General features: G+C 52.3%; 5 protein-coding genes across 5 annotated transcripts; 1 reads left to right on the plus strand and 4 right to left on the minus strand.

The window, feature by feature from the left end:
* Positions 1 to 1611: 1611 nt before the first annotated feature.
* Positions 1612 to 2570, plus strand: J4E92_006855 (uncharacterized protein; the record flags this gene model as incomplete). Its single annotated transcript, XM_051498220.1, has 2 exons — positions 1612 to 1615; positions 1672 to 2570. The coding sequence occupies 2 exons, from the start codon at positions 1612 to 1614 to the stop codon at positions 2568 to 2570; spliced, it is 903 nt and encodes a 300-aa protein (XP_051351946.1).
* A 296-nt stretch (positions 2571 to 2866) lies between these two features.
* On the minus strand, positions 2867 to 3688 carry J4E92_006856 (uncharacterized protein; the record flags this gene model as incomplete). The annotated part of the gene is given in 2 exon segments (XM_051498221.1): positions 2867 to 3666; positions 3685 to 3688. 2 exon segments carry the CDS (start codon positions 3686 to 3688, stop codon positions 2867 to 2869), a joined length of 804 nt encoding a protein of 267 aa, XP_051351947.1.
* A 1609-nt stretch (positions 3689 to 5297) lies between these two features.
* Positions 5298 to 7009, minus strand: J4E92_006857 (uncharacterized protein; the record flags this gene model as incomplete). The annotated part of the gene is made up of 3 exons (XM_051498222.1): positions 5298 to 5853; positions 5906 to 6865; positions 6912 to 7009. 3 exons carry the CDS (start codon positions 7007 to 7009, stop codon positions 5298 to 5300), a joined length of 1614 nt encoding a protein of 537 aa, XP_051351948.1.
* Positions 7010 to 10658: 3649 nt separating this feature from the next.
* Positions 10659 to 11700, minus strand: J4E92_006858 (uncharacterized protein; the record flags this gene model as incomplete). The annotated part of the gene is made up of 2 exons (XM_051498223.1): positions 10659 to 11574; positions 11696 to 11700. 2 exons carry the CDS (start codon positions 11698 to 11700, stop codon positions 10659 to 10661), a joined length of 921 nt encoding a protein of 306 aa, XP_051351949.1.
* Positions 11701 to 12966: 1266 nt separating this feature from the next.
* PCN1 (DNA polymerase delta processivity factor) lies at positions 12967 to 14056 on the minus strand (the record flags this gene model as incomplete). Its single annotated transcript, XM_051498224.1, has 4 exons — positions 12967 to 13449; positions 13585 to 13590; positions 13616 to 13622; positions 14052 to 14056. 4 exons carry the CDS (start codon positions 14054 to 14056, stop codon positions 12967 to 12969), a joined length of 501 nt encoding a protein of 166 aa, XP_051351950.1.
* Positions 14057 to 16943: the final 2887 nt, after the last annotated feature.

Raw genomic sequence — 16943 nt, forward strand, 5'->3', positions numbered from 1 at the left:
TGGATGACGCCAGCCGAGGTTTGCCAGTGGGGCGCTGAGCTATGGCGACAAAGGAAGGTTCGGCCACCTCCGATGCATTGCGGAAGATACAACGTCGTTCAGACTACTGGTTGTTGTCAGATAACAGTTCTGCTAGCGTATGGGTACAGTTCTTATGGTGCTGCTGATGATAGCAAACCTCGTGTTGCGGCCCTGCCCTGGCCCGTACTCAGGACGCTGCAGTTGTCTCCTCGAGCTCGGTCGGCTCGTGCCTCACAAACGAATACAACACGCCCCGCATACATGCTGAGCGACAAGACATCAAACCAAACAGCATACCTAGATCTGAACACTCAGTCATGGCTAAAGACAACAGGACTAATACTTCCGAATGCGTCCCAGGACCGGTTTTGACCAATCCACTTTCTTTGTCTCATTCTCTTTGTTAACCCATCTCGGAGAGCAAAGCTACATTCATGCCAACACCAACATACAAACATTTCAAGAAAAGCATTTCATCCTCAATTTATCCGGGTACGCCACCTAGAATTCGCATCCTTTACCCAACCTACGCGTGGTCGCTTTTCCAGTCGCGACTCTACCTATTATCAAGCTCTACTTCCGGCCCTTGGTTCTCGTGAACCAGGCATCTTCTTCTTTTCTCTTTGCTTCCTCGGCTTCTTTCTTCTGATCTTGTCGCTCCTTGTATTCTCTTCGGTCTGCAGCGTCAGCTACTCCCTCGCAAGCCTGGCACCCACCGCTTGCATAGTAGTCAATTCCGTGCGCCTCACATCGCAACAGGTGCTTTCTGCACCAGCCAGTCTGTCCACACCAGCAGTGGTGTGTTACCTTGGATCCATATTTTCGTGCCATAGTAAGAGTTGAAAAGGGTCGGGAAGTCTGTTCGGTTGACTGTTGGTGTGAATTGATACGTGTGTTATACTCGACTGATTAGAGAGTTCTCAGCGTATTTTAAGTACTCTTGGGACAGGCCATTGGGCGTTAAGGTGAAAAGCAGTGTAACCACTGCTTTTCTCTAGCCCTCGTTCTTCATCTTGCTGCTTCATTCGCACACGGAAACCTTTCGGGTCGGATTGAGTCCCACACTCTCTTTGTGAAAGTCGCCCTCCGGCACTGTTACATTTCACACAACGCTCTCAGGACCTCTTATAACGTTGAACACCGCTGTTCCTTTATTGGAGTTTGCCAATCAGACTCCACCACTCCATAGGTCTGGAAATATGTCCGATACGAAGATGTCACCCAGCGCTACGCCTTTGGAACAGACGGAGCCCGCGCGAGATACTGGGAATGACTCGGCTTCTATCGCGAGTTCCGACGTTTCGACTAACTCTACTGAAATGTTCGAACATGAGCCCTTCGAAACTTTCCAGGTCAAGGTAGTTGAGCTATGTCAAAAGGAGTGGCCGAATCTCTCTAAAGACTCCTTTACCATCACACGTATGGATGGTGGCTCTTACAACCGCGTGATCAACATCCAGGTCGACGGTTCTCAATATCAAGCTAGCTGGCTTGAGCGGCAGATACGCTGGTTTCTTCGAACGTTTTGTCCCGGTATGTTACGCAAGACGGAGCTCAGAGACTATGTGCTGCGCATACCGCGTATGGAGCATGCGTGGGTTGAGCACGAAGTTTCGATTCTTAAGTTTCTTGCAGCGACAAGCATTCCAGTACCCAGGATCAAGACTTTCAGTTTCTCGACTGAGAACCCAATTGGTAGCCGATACACGATCCAGCCACGTGTTCCGGGGAAGTCAGTAATTGACGTCTATTCTGAGCTCAACACGCAGCAGCGCATCTCCTTCGCGCGAGATCTAGGCTCTGCACTAAAGGAGATGAGCAGGATCCAGTCGCCATCTCCTGGCACATTGAACCCAGACAGCATTCTCGCTGGATCATCAGAACCGCAGCTCCTGCGTTTACAATGCCCACCACGAAATGCGTTTCGCCAAACCAATGAGCCCTTTGTGGCAGCTACCCCTCAAACTGTCCAAGAGTTCCTCTTGTCACAATTCGCTCGTCAACGCGCATTCGACCTAACCCTCAATCGTAAATTTCTGAACCCTTGGAAGCCATTTACAGCCATCATTCAGCATCTACACACGCTCGGCTTCCTCAACGACAACATCTACGCACTCACACACATGGATCTCGAGCCACGCAACATGCTCATCCACATTACCTCTCCCACCACCGCTACCCTCTCCGCGATCCTAGACTGGGATGAAACCGTCTTCGCCCCCACCTTCATGAATTGCCGGTCCCCATACTGGCTGTGGAATTTCGAAGAGAGCGATGACGAACCGGAAGAGGCTGATGCCAACGACGTACCGGAAGACGTCGATCTTGCTGCCGTAAAGAAGACGTTTGAGGATGCCGCCGGAGAGGACTATTGCAAGTTGGCCTATACGCCTGAGTACAGGATTGCGAGGGATATCACCAGATTGGCTATCATGGGAATTTGGTCTAATATGGACTATGATGAGGCGAAGGAGATTTTGAAAGAGTGGAATGCGGCTTATCCTCAACTGGAGGTATGTGGAATTTTCGATGATGGGGAAGAAGATTAGGGTCGTAAGAAAGTGCGATTCCGTCACAATAGTGTAAGAAACGTCGTTAGAGGAATCTCTCCAGGGACATGCCACGTATATCAAACCCAAGTAATTATAGGCCATTTCAATATTTCCATTAATCACTGTCGCTTCTTGAGCACCAAAATGAGTGAGACAAATGCGGCATAGCAGACCCATACAATGGGCACTTTTAGAAGCCGTAAGTCTTGCTCCACCCTCTTCCAACTTTGTCATCTTCTTTCCTTCATCACTTGAAACCTCTAGTCACTCCACCTCCAGCAAACGCGCCGTCTTCACTTGCTCTTATCATCCTTTCCATCAACATCATCGTCCTCTTCGCCATCGCAACCCTCATCGTCCGTCAAGTCCGAAATAAGTACAATGTCCTGTTTGAGCTCTTCTGGGTCCTCTTGACACACGTTGTACGAAGGCCAGTCCTCACTCAGCATGAGTACGCTCCTGGTTTCGGATACTACCCCGCCGTTGAAGCGAAATTCTGCCCTCTTGCGCTTCATCGTGTATTGCCCTGCAAGGATTTTCGCAGCTATAACCAGAGTGTTGTTCGTGACAGCGCGCTCATCCGAGCCCATGTCACTCATCTTGGAGAAAGCGAGGAAGGTTCGGAAGTGAGGGTGATGTCGGTACCTTCCCTCTTCGCCAAAAGTCTTGATGAGTTGGTAGATGGAGTCGGGATGATCGCAGGAAAGCGGAATCAAGTCGAGCTTGTAGTCACCGCGAGGAAACGTCCACTTCAAGAACCGATCGATCAGCCACAGCAAGTCTCCGACGTTGGCGGGTAAGTAGTCTTTCCGGACTTTGGCGACATAGCGGGCGATCGAGCCTGGGTCCAAGTCCTTCGAAGGGAAAGGTAGTGCGCGTGTGGTCTCAGATTGAGCAAAGAACGACGCTGCAATATACCTACTATCCGGGTGGAAGCGAAAACCACCGAGCCACCCGGGTAGGAGGACATTCGAGAGCTTGCGTCCGGTGATTTGCTCCCAATGATAAAAGAACAGTTCGGACACGAAGTCCCGTCCCTGGGTGATGATGAGACTTGCGATTGGGAGTGTTTCCAGCTTGGTCTTCCCGGCGGCTGTCGGTGTACGTCTACCCATGCTTTCTCCAAGTCGAGTGCGTATATCGATCCCGCCAGGCGTGCTACATGCGAGGTTAGAAGATATCTGAATGTGTCAAAGAAAGACTTACTAGTAAAGATATCTCTTCTCCGCTGTGTAAGAGAAGCGATGGTCGGGTGGTAAGATGAAATTCGAGAGCGACCACGACTTTCCATTACCTTCCGAATCTTGTTCCGACCATTTGAGCGAGTGGCGCTTGGAGTCCAAACCAGTCCCAAGTTCCCAGGTGTATTCCTCAATCTCAACTTCGTATCCGACGCCGAGCTTAGCCATATCTGAGGGTTCTTTCGTTTGAGTGTGGTATGGATTTCGGAAGATGCGAAACGCTCGTCGGTGGTGTATAAGCAAAAGGCTCGAATCAGAGATTTCATACACAATTGTGCGTTTGATATGGACCCTGCCAAGCTTTTTGTGGTCTCATCTGTCTGGTGTTTGTTGGAGTGAGTGAAAGGTGAAAGAATGTTTACGATGAGGTCATCACGGCCGTCAAACTTGGAGAAAAGTCCATACGAGTGACTTCAATAGTATACGCAAAAGATGTTCAAGTGTCAGCTTAAGCTAAATACTATGTTGATCTTGTCAAAAAGCGGGTGTAATTGCCATTGCTGTGAACGTACCACCGCCTCTCTCCGTTTGCGAAATCAAACGTCCAGAATCAGCCACCCAGCAACGAAGCCAGGGCGACGTTGGATCCTTCTTCTCTGAAGCAAGCTGAAACTCGCTTTAAGACTCACCAAAAACACCAAGCAGCCTTGTTTTTGAGGATATAGGACACGCTCGCAGCGTTGCAACTCACCCTTCGACCCGGAATTTAGGTTTCCATAGTGAAAAGCTTGAGTCTTGAAAACAGCAAAATGCATCATCATCCGTCGTCGCACTATATTATACAGATCATTAAATCGAGCCGCAAATCCTTTGGCAGATCAAAAGCTACTCCATCGTCGATCCTGAAACAACGAGGGGTTGTCACATGCATGTACACATGCTACCACCCAAATTCACTATCTAGCATCTCTAGACAAGCCACATCCACTATTGATCACAACCTACGCGCATCTCCGCAATCCATCACACTCGCTGATCAAACATCTGACCAAAAGCCATCGTATCTGATGCATATCAAGGTTGCAAGCGGCTCGATGCAAGTCCGCCGCTAGCTTAGCCTTAACACTAAAGTTGGGGTAGATCTGGGGAAAGCGCGCGTGGCGTCACGGAGTGTCTCCGGCTGGATGTCGATGGCAGATACAGTTGTGAGACGGCCCGCACGCTGGTTGGTCCGCTTAAAGACATGCTGGGAAAATGGCGCACAAGTGGCGAGGCCTATCTGAGAGCTGGACTATGAGCTATATTCGTTCCGGTGGAATGAGTCCGATAGACACGAAGATGGGGGTTGAAAACAGGTGGAATGAGAGGGGAAGCACAGCATGTGGTAATGTGGTAATGTAGATGAAGTGATAGTATCATAATTCATAGATGATGGATATATACAATGCTGCGCTATCAAGCGAAAATCAAACAGCTAGTCGGGTATTTACAAGTGTGGTAGGGAATCTCTCATAACTCTTCGTAAGCTCCGTGGAGTAGATGCTTAGACAACAGTCTTCTCAGGGTACTCAGTGTAGGTAGCGCTCCTCTTGCGGGAAGCATCAGCCTCGATATCGGTAAGGCTGGCACGGCGGTTGTCGGCATGCATGTCCTGTACGTCCTGGAAGGAGATGGAAGGAACGAAGCCGGGAGACTTCCAGGCCTGGGAGCACTTGCCGTAGAGCTCGTCGACCTGCTCGAGGGAAAGACCCTTGGTCTCGTAGATCATGGCCCAGACGAAGAAGATGCAGATGAAGCAGCATCCGCCCCAGACGAAGAAGACCTTGGCACCCATGTTGGCGTTTCCGGGTCCGTCGTTGACCATGTAGGGGGTGGCGTATCCGATGGCAAAGTTGAGGAGCCAGTTGGATGCAGTTGTCATGGAGAGCGACTTGGCGCGGACCTTGAGAGGGAAGATCTCACCAGTCACAACCCATGCGACAGGGCCCCATGAGCAGGCGAAGAAGAAGATGTAGATGCAGACGAATGCGATCAAGGCCTGTTGGGCAGCCTGGTTGTCGATACCAGCAACGGTACCAGTGATGGCAACAATGAATTGGCTGCAGAAAGTCAGTATATGTCTCATTTGTACTTCGTACAGTCAGAACTTACCAGACAGCCATACCGACGGCGCCGAAGAGGAGAAGGTTGCGGCGACCCCACTTCTCGACAAGGTAGAGACCGGGGAAGGTGGAGGCAACGTTGACGCAGGAAGTAATCATGGTGACGACGAAGGGGTTGCTGATGCCCGAGTTCTGGAAGAAGGATGTTCCGTAGTAGAAGATGAAGTTGACACCAGTGAGTTGCTGGAGAGACTGGAGGGCGCAACCAGTGAAAAGGCGCTTGCCCAAGTTACCACGGAAGCAGTCGAGGTAGGTGGCCTTGCCAAGAGACATCTCATACTCGTGGTTGGCAGTGATCTCAGCCAACTCCTCAACAAGAGCCGGGTCGTCAACGTTGAGGCGGCGAAGGGTAGAGAGAGACTTGGCAGCCTTTTCTGGGCGGCCCTTCTTGATGAACCAGCGAGGAGTCTCAGGAAGCCAGATGCAGCCGGTGAAGAGGATGATAGCCCAGGCGAATTGAACAGCGATAGGGATACGGTAGGAGCCAGTGTCGGTCCTGTCCTTTGTGGAATTGTTGACGATAGCAGCGAGGAGAAGACCGATGGTGATAGCAAGCTGGTAGCAACCGACAATGGTACCACGAATCCACTTGGGAGCAGTCTCGGATTGATAGAGCGGGATGGTGGCACTGATCATACCAACACCGTAGCCAGCGAAGAAACGTCCGGCAACGAACATGGGGATGGCAGTGGCGACGGTCTGGAGAATGACACCGACGCAGAAGACGATGTTGCTGACAACAAGTCCGAGGCGGCGACCGAGGAAATCAGCAGTGGGTGCTGCGGTGAGAGCACCGAAGAAGGTACCGGCAGAGAGGATAGAGACGATCAAGGAGGTCTGCTCGGCGGTGACATCGAGCATGTTGTCCTTCTTGTTGACGTAGCCAGTGCTGAAAAGCTGTCGCCAGTGGTGCATTCCAAGAATGCCACCAATGGTACCAGTATCATAACTATACTTGTTAGTAGAACTCTTGAAGAGGGATCGAGTTTGCATACCCGAACAAAACACCACCAAAGGCAACGAACAGGCCGACCAAGATGGCGGGCGCGGTCGAGCCAGCTACGCCCTCAGGCTTCTTCAGCATCAGACCCATGATTGGCGACTGTCTGTGAAAGTAAAATGGGTGTGGAAGGAAGACTCAAGTCCAGAGAGATGGTTGAGTACTCGGATGAGGATGACTATCACTCCAAGGCGGGCTGCCCATCTTTAAGTACATTTGGGGAACTGTTCACCGAGCCTGGGGATCTCCATGGGCAGCTGTCTAGTCTGGAGACTGGAAGCATGGGGTCAGCGCGCTAGTCCCGCGGCTGGCCAGCAGGCTAGCGACAGTAGGTCCGAAGCGACTGGGGTAGCTTAGTGGGTGGTCTTAGCCATGATGGTGTTGGAGCTAGAGCAGACCAGACGCTGACCACTAGCACGTCGCTGGCCTGTGGATGCCATAGCGTTCAAATCATCGTGAGCCAATTCTAGTAGATTTGGAAATCATGGAGCCGAGATTCAGTTAGCGCAACGTTATCCAGCGGTCCCACGTTCGTGTTGCTGGAAAACGATGGCAAATATCGTCGGGTTACGTGACACGCATGGTCAGTCTGCTGGCACACGCACCCAACAGTGAGATGACAGTCGCGTGCCGGGGCGAAGACGGGGCGTAGGAGCAGCTAGCTGATAGGACACTAGATGGTAAGCGTCGCCTTTAGCCGTCATGACCTGTCAAGTCGGGTGCGTGTAAGCCATGAACCACTGACCTCATTTTGCGGGGATGCATCTTGGTATGCAGGCAGACACCGTTCATCGCCTCTGCTCGATAGACGTGGTTGCGGAGCAAACCATCAACTGATGTTCGCCTGCTGTTGATCGCCAGACGGGCACAGCACATTACTCAACGAATCCGTGATGTTTCGCTGGTCAATACGATCACCAATTGGCAACGCGTATGCAGACAAGCCTTTCCATGCGCGATTGCTTAGACAGACGGCATCCAGCTGTTTGCAGTATGGTCGTGGAAGGATTCTGGAATATCGCGACTCCGGTGCTCGGTGTTGCTAACATTGGCCGAAGAGCTGGTACCAGCGGGTAGTCTGTGGGAAGTCAAGCGCATATCGAAGAGGTGGGGAGATGAGTAGCGTGCAGGATTTTGCTTCTGGCCGCGCCAAAGTCGCAGAAAGACCCCAGGGTAAACGGGGTGCATTAGTTCCCATGCCCTCCGTGAGGCTCAACAAGCATGCTAGAGCACGATGGCGTGGTCTCGGCCAACCAGATGGGGCGGCTACTGTAGCCTCGAACCATGCACCCAGCGCTTGGTCGAACTGTCGGGAGGATTTTCTTGGCCTAGCCGATGTAGGGCTGGCAGTCCGGTAGTGTGTAGCTGCGCAATGCATCTGGAGGCGAAAATCTCGTATGCATGGAGTCTGGCAGCAACTCCGCTCAATAATTGGGGTCCACTCGAGACGTGTTCTTGGAACAGAACACGGCTGGTCATGTGGTCTGGATACCGAGATCCACCAAGGCGGCTCCGATATGGCGTGTCTAGAGAGAATCGCGGCACGGAGAGTTGGTAAGGTCGGAGTCGCCTCCACTATGCATGGGGCGCGTCACACCAGCGTGACTCCCCGTGGAGTACGAGTTTCATGGGGATCACGAGACTCGATATCCAGCTGTCTCGTGACATTTGTGCCAGGATGATGGTGATTTTGCAGAGCTGACGGGTTTGTGCCAAATTCGCAGGTCAGGTCAAGCTCGTAGGATGCCCGTTCAAGCTCGTGAGCCAAGACGGCTTGGCCGAGGCACGCTGGCGCCAGGCCGGATAGTCGCTTCCTCCGATCCGAGAAGTCGGAGGCACTGACCCGTAGTGTTCTCGGTATGAGCATGTCATGACACACTCTCATGAAGTACTCCTTGATGTATGGCTGGACTGCAATGTCTCAATCGAGAGCGATTTTATCGTAAGGATCTCAGGCGCCTCCTCATAACCCTGGAGACATGACGACAGCATCTGCAGGCTGCGCAGTGCGCACATCAATGCGGGGGATCGACGCAAGCCACAATGTTCCCGCCACTGTCTGCGAGGTCACGAGAGACACGACATCAGCTGAAAAACATGCGCACGCAGCACCAGGTCTACCACGGAACACAGTACGCGCTTGACATGTGAATGACGAGCCCTGCCCCGGATCTAAGAATGGATACATTCAATGCGCATATACCCTCGCAAGCGACTGCGACCTTTCCTCGCCATTAGCAGAAAGCAATGATGGCCAGGCAAGCGACGTCCCTCGACCTGGCACCAATCGCATCTGCTCTTGGAGCTCTCCACTACCATTGTATCATTTCAAGCTCAATGTGGTACTCTGCAATAGAGGAAGATCTCATCGACTTTTGAGACGAGTTCGGTGCTTACAGGAGGGTTACAAGTAGTCTGAGGACCCAACACTTGATTCAAGCTCTAATCCAGGAGATGTCATGGTTTCTCGTTCTGGCAAACATCAAGTTGATGCAGAACCTTGAGTAAGTCATAGAAAGAGAAAGGTGCTCACGGTCAACAGAAGCAAGTCGCACCTCCCTCGCCAACCAGCCAATGACAACACACCGCAACGCGTCGTCTCTTCCCCACCAAACGCGTCTTTCGTCCACCCTCACCGCCCCTCCAAACAACTCAACTTCCATTGTCGCAAAAATTATGTCAGACACGCCAATTCCCATCCACGAACCGCCGTCTCTGCCATCATCACCCCTCCCAAAGCGAACCAAAGTCATTGACCCCACTCCTCTCTCGCACGCCTCCACTCTACCGCGAGGAACAGACTCGGGCGCCGCGACACCAACACCCTTGGCAGCTTCACACCTTCCCAGCCACGACAACATGGCAGCACTACAACCTTCAGCGCCAGTCGGTGCCTCGTCATTAGCTAGTGCAGCGGCGGCGGAGCAACAATTGCAAGTACAATTGCTGAGCCCAAATGCCAAGGCGCCGACAAAGGGAAGCGCTTTCGCCGCTGGACACGATCTGTACAGTGCAGTGGAGACTGTGATTCCAGCGCGGGGGCGAGCATTGGTAGCGACGGATATCAAGATCTCAGTACCGGATGGGACGTGTACGTATTCTGTCCTATACTCCAGCCTTTGAGGGGGTTACCGTAGACATCATACTAACCATGGTTCAATAGATGGCAGAGTAGCACCCCGCTCCGGTCTCGCCTACAAACACGGCATCGACACCCTCGCCGGCGTAATCGACGCAGACTACCGCGGCCCCGTCGGCGTTATCCTCGCCAACCTATCCGAGAACGATTTCCCCGTCAAGATCGGTGACCGCATCGCCCAACTCATCGTCGAGCGCGTCGTTATGCCCAGTGTGGTCGTCGTCGACCAATTGGAAGATACCGTACGTGGAGCTGGCGGCTTCGGCAGCACAGGAGGCTTTGGCGCAGCGGCGGCCGTTGCAACCCAGGCGGCGGAGACCGCGACAGAAGCTGCCGAGGTGGCAGAAGTAGCCGAGGACAGTGTGAAGGCTTAGGTGGCTGCACGCCAACTTAGGAAAAAAATGAACACTCTAGAGCCTACGTTGACGTTAGCTCGCCTACTTTGCAAGTTCTTGTTTTAATGTAGTCTGCAGACCTGTTTAGTTTTTTTCTTGTATGAGGTGGTCTGGGTTGAAACACATCTTCAGCCGTTGATCGTAGCCACGAACTGACGATAATTCGGCATTCATAGAATTCAACGCGTAACGTCTACACAACCAGATATCATGAATCACCCGCCTCCGTCTTCTCTTCCTCTCCAACAACCCTGCCCTGCGTCCCTGACTGAAGCACCTGCATCGCCCCACCATCCTTCGTGCCAACACCCAAATGCAGCACGTTCAACTCATCCGGCTTCCTCTCCCCAACATCCGCAGGTACACTCTGCCCTTCATACACCGCCCGTGGCCTGAACCGCTCCAGATCCGGCGGATCAATCATCTCCTTGACATACCGCGGAACCGTTACCTCACTCGCATTCATAAGCGCCAAATGCCTTTTCTTGGCAACCTCCTCATCCGCCTCATCACCCTCACCCCGCCCTTCCTTCGCAGCACGCGCATCATACGCAGCCATCTTCTCCTGACACGCCGTCGTCGTGCGTGTGAGTATCGCTTGCATGGACGCAAGCACCTTCTGACACGCTTTCGCCAACGGCAAGTTCTCAGCTAGAACGTCGTCTGGTGAGCGCCAGCTCGGTTTCGCATGCAGATCAAAGTCGGGTGTCGATGCATCGTGTACGGCTTCTATCAACCGCGGGATCGTGAGCGCGGCGAACATATCTCCTGTTCCTGAGAAGAAGAGCGGGAGTTGCGGGGTGTCGATGCGGAAGAGACGCGGTTTGTAGTCCGAGGTTGCGGTTGAGCCGATGATGGTGAGGTTTTCGATGTCGGAGAGGTCGATTTGGGGGGCGCGGAGTTGGGGGGCTGGGTGTGAGGGTGATGCGTCGAGGTGATGGGGGTCTGAGGGAGTGTGGGTGCCGGTGCCGGCTTTGGACACTGGTCTCGAGGGTATGGTCTGGTTGTCGCGTGTCAAGCGGAGGGAGGTTATGATTACGTGCGGGACTTGGTAGGTCTTGTGGAGGACTTGGATGGCGGCGGCGAGGGACTTGAGGTCGGTGATGGGGGTATCAGATAGTAGTCTGTGTCTCTGTCAGTAACTGCTGTATGTGCTGGACCGGTCTTCAGATATACGCACTCGGCCTCGAACTGGTTCGGGAGTATGAGATCTGCCTCGCGCAACAGTCCCTTGTACTCTGGTACTTCATCCTCCGGAATGTACAACTTGCCATTGTCGCCCATGACTGGATCGAGTACTGCCTTGGTCAGTCCTGCATCGTGCGACCTCGCACATGAACCTACCCCAGAAGAAGCTGCCCGGCTTCGTGCCAGCATTGAACTTGATATCTCTGCCAATCGTCCCTATCGTTTGTACGGCCTCGGCGCTGGGCATGTATCCGGTCAAGAGTACGTCGAAGTTGGTAAGGTTCGCTTGCTGTAGACCTTCGTACAGTTCGAGAATTTCGCTCGCGGATGTCTTTGTGCCTTTGACTTGCTTGTATGCGGTGTGGTTGCCTGAGATATTAGCTATGCGCCAGTCGACGGAAATGGGCTACCTGCTGTAGTGCACGGTGTTGATCGCAGAGACGTCGCAACCTAGCGATTGCATGACAAAAGTGGCCATTTTGTTCCCAACATAGCTCAGCTCAATGTCAGTGTACTGCATCTACCGCGACGACACGCGACTCACCCATGGACCACCTATAGCATGTTAGCAAGAAACAATGTCCCGCGCGTGAGTCTTACATGACTGGCAATCGCAAGCACGCGCGTGTCCGGTATCAGCGTGTCAGAGGCCATATTGTATGATAGTAAGAAACAGTCAGGTAAGTGGGGTGAAATAGAGCGTGCAGGCGGGGTACGTTGTTGATTTACTGTTGATCTCCTTATCTGAAATTCCGCGACATGACGTGAACCGGTTGGTGGGGCAGTAGCTTTCCTTTTGTGCCTAGGGCGCGGAACACACCACGCGGCACCGCGTTTTCGCCAATGTCGCACGCCAGAACCTTGAACTAACAGACGCTCGATGCATATCAAAGCCATTGCGCCGCAAATCCCCCACATCTATCCTGGAAACATGCCGCTCGTGCGTGAATGAAGTCATGATGCGTTTAGTCCTCGTCGCCAATCTGTTCATGTTAGCAATGTGTTGGTGTCTTATGGGATAGATACATACCTTGGGTGCGAGGTAGAACCTCAGGTAGCTAGACTCAAAGGGGTATTCGACAAGAAGGGGAACCTCGCTAGATAGACAGAGCTTGACTTGAGTTGACAGCCCGCTCGCCTTACAGAAGTTGATCAGGTACTTGAGAGAGAAAGTGAGTGAGACAGGTTCATTCATCTCAACCGAAACGTTCTCCTCTGGCTTATCGACGCTGGTGGATGTCTTGAGGATGACGGAGCCCGAACCAATGTCGCCAGAGCACGCGAATTTGATTCCATCCTTGGTGCACTCAATCGAAACTGTAGCAAAGTTAGTTTGTTGTATAGTGTGCTGTCGCGCTGTCGCGTCTGGTTCGGGACGTACCTGACTCGGACAATGCGCCTAGGTCCCTGCAGATGCGCTGGAACTCAGCCGATGGCATCGAGACTGTTGCCGCGTAGTCCGTCTCAGGAATACCGAGATGTTCCTGGTCGATATCCATGAGCTTAATGTCATACTCGCTCAGCCTCGATGTGGTGCTGGATTCGAAGAGCAGGTTGACGACATCAGGCGAGTCCTCAGCCTTGATGGTAAGGGCGTCATCGTTTCCAGCGGCACGAAGAACCTTTGTAAGAGAACCGAGGTTGATTCCGAGCGCGATGTTGCGGTCGCAGCGGAAGGGATCGAAGGCTTCGGATTTGAGCATCATGGAAACAAGTGCGACGTGCGAGTTGTCCATGGCCTGGAGCGCGATGCCCGAGTCATTGCAGTCGAAGTTGCAGTCCTGTACGAGGTCCTTGATGGCGTCGACGACCTGTTGCTGTCAGAAGAGCTTTTGCTACGCTTCCTACGCGAACGTACCTTCTTGAGGATTTGGGCCTGGGGTAGTTTTGCCTCGAGCACTGCAGATGGTTAACTATGTCAGCCACATGTCAACGAAGATACATACTGTTGACTGTGGATTGAGATTAAGAGGGTACGATAACGCTGACGGGGGTATACAAAGCGTGGTGGTGCAGGAGACAATTGCGGTGGAGGCAACAATCAATGGAGGGGAACGCGAAAGTGGTTGGCGAACGCGTCGGCCACGCGCTAACTCAGCACAGGGCATAAAGTACCGCCAAGACCATACCCTTCGTGCTTGACTTGTTCCGGATTGCTGTAGTACTAATTGCTCCTGACAATGAATATGTTCATTGTCATTTGAGTGTCTGACATGATACTACGTTTCTACTAGAGGGCTCGCAACATTCCAGAACATGCGTTGTCATGTCAATTTGATTCAGATATCAAACATCGCGTCAATGTATTCAGGTGGGTATCATGATGAGGTGATGCATCAACAACCCATCCGCATCACGAAAGCACTCTTCGTACCTTCGACTACTGCTCGCTCACTCTACCAGCTGCACGGACCGCATAGCCTCTGAGCTGCCGCCGAATGCTTCTTTCCATGGCCATGTGCTTGTATCTCGTGCACCCGTCACTTGCGGCCATGTCCACCGCACAACCGTTGAAGCCCAGCACTTCTCTAAGCCATCGATACCATACCATCCGTGGTATACATGCGCACTCAACCCAATAGTCCATTTATATCGCAACATTGCCTTCTCATGCTCTGACCAAGCCATAGAACAGCGTCCAAGTAAGAACGAATCCACTCAACCCTCCAAACACATCGCCCAGCCACAAGTCACCCAGCGGCCGGTAAAAGTATGCGCCGGGCTTGCCATTTGTCTTGAGCGCAAATAGCAGCGCCGATACCACGAGCGATCCGAGGAGGTAGAATATGAAGCCTGTGTAGGACTCGAGGCCTAATGTGCCTGCGGCGACGCCGAAGAGTGATGCGGTGAGACTGCGGATGTTGGAGATGACCTGTATTGAGTCTGTGTTAGTCCAAGAAGATTAAAGCGAGAGAGAGACAAGATTGATGTCGCGCAATATGGCTCAAAGAGCTTGGTGGAAGGCGTACCTGGGTGTTGTGCTGTACGCTGCTTGCGACAATTGGGTGGATGGCGAGTTCTCGCTCTTCGTTCAGTGCCGATGCCGCCATTGTGTATGTCTTGTGATCTCGGACAATTGAAGCGTCAGATCCCGACTGGTTGTTGCGGAGATAGGTGTTCGGTCAAGACACGGGCGATGAGTTCGGCCGTGTGGTTGCTGCTTCGTCCGGAGCGCCTCTGTGCAGGATCGATTGTGACGTCGTAGATATATGCAGGCGGTGGAAAGGCCCGCGATGTATGTGGAATGCGCGAAGTGTCGTGTGAATGCGCGATGATGCTGTGCTGGCTGCTTGGGGTAGTCGCAGTGCTGGCTGGACCTTCCGACGGTAGTGGAGTTGAGTGGAGGGTGGCCCGTGCCTGGACCCTGCCATCATCCATGGATGCGCCCGCGCACACGAACGACTTACGAACACCTGTCACATCACCCTTTAATTTGTCTGACAGCAAGATTTCCACAATCTAGGTTTCGCTCTAGTTATTCAATGAGATTACTGTTCTCTACATACACTCATATATCGTCATACAGGGGACCATATCCCTCGAGATACCTTGATCTGTCAGCCCGATGCGTCGCTTCATCGTACAGGACGAGCACTCACCGTTCCAAATGTGGGGCCAGGAAGTAGTTTGGCATTTCTCTCGCGGCTCGTAGATATGCAATCGCATGCTGAAAATATCGACCGTTGGCTCTTACTGATGTGACATTTCCCAGACTCATGAAGGATTCGGCAGCCTGGTTAAAGTTAACGAGAGAACATATCAACTGTGGCTTTACTTATTGTAGACAGCAGGTAACCTGTAACCACTCCCTGTTCCGTCGCTACGTATACTGCACGCTGGAGATATTCGGTAGCTGGTAAAAGCAATCCTCTGGCTTCGACATAATCTGGCTCATGCAGTCGTTCTTCAGCCTTAACCGAAGCCCTCGTTGCCGATCCCGTGTTGCTTGTTTCGCTGCTCAAAGATGCCCTCTCCGCCCGAGAGATGCTTGACAAAGCCCTCTGCGCTCGCAGTAACCAGTTGCGGCCAATTACTGCAGCAGTCAGCGTTGCTCGACATCATCTGGATAAAACTCACGAGCCTGGATGTCGACGTCTTCTGGGTATATTTGTAGAAGAACTAGTAGCTGACGCAGGCACCAGTCTGCTAAGTCTTTGACAGCACCATGATCAGCATCGACAAAAGCCACACGCTGAAAGACGCTGATGAGAGGTACCTGCCAATGCCGGCGTGCTTCGTCGGGAGTCGTATCGTTTATCTCGAAGGAGGCAGTAATGTTTTGAATGGCTGGCAATTGGTCTTGCCACGAATCAGGTGATGTATCGAGATTGGTGTTGATCAGGTCGACAGTAGTCAGTAAACGTTCGATCATACTGTTGTCCATGCTGATGAGAAAACGATGAATGCTAGTTGGGAAAAGCAATAATTGCTACACATGGTCGTGACAAAGACAATACATAAAGTATAAAGTCAAGATAGATTGCTACCAGAGGCAGCCTGCTTGACAATCTGTGGCGTTCTGTTACCCTGTCACATTATGACTGTCCAGAGGCGCAGCCTTGTCCTTGACGTCCGGATAGACTGGAAGACGAATGGGAGTTGCCGAACGTTGTTCGTCATTGAATTGTGTAGGTGTAGTGTAAGCTGACTGATTAGTCTGCAACTCAGTCACCGACCCGGACAAGTCTGCGCATCAAGCACCGAAGGAGGACTATTTCGCGACATTTCCATGCTCATGACCATAAGAGTTATATCCGGCCAAGGAGGCAGTGGCGGCGAGCGGTCAGAGGTGACATCTAGGCGAGTTCGAGATGTTATCGATACATGGTGCTCAGTACGTTACCTGCGGTTTCGTTCCGTCTGTAACGCCGAAGTTATCCACGGGAGGATATTCACCAGGCGGCCGTTCCATGCTTTGTAAGCTTGAGGCTCACCTTTCCATTAGCTTCCGCGGTCAGCACGGAGAATTTTGATGCGACCTGGAGGTTGCTTTTGCGGGATCTGCAAGCCACATGCTTTTGTAGATGCGATGCTGCAGGTACGTCATCGATAGCGTTATCGATTATCCATGGATAGAAACGGCTGTTTCTTTGGTTGTACCATACATTGCAGACTGCTCAGGTACCCGGGCAACGCTGTACCGATAAAGCATAATGCGGGTAAAGTTCACATTTGGTGCCCAATTTAGGCGGTTCCGCTTCTTCGAACATGGCAACGTTATTGTCGAAATGGAAGGCCGAGTGCATCGCAGCAACTGCGCAATTGGTGTACCGCCGGTGCCAATACAATGCGGCGGAGATGGGAA

The sequence above is a fragment of the Alternaria infectoria genome (assembly GCF_024043175.1).
Source record: "Alternaria infectoria strain BMP 0036 chromosome Unknown scaffold_10, whole genome shotgun sequence".
Lineage (NCBI taxonomy): Eukaryota > Fungi > Ascomycota > Dothideomycetes > Pleosporales > Pleosporaceae > Alternaria > Alternaria infectoria.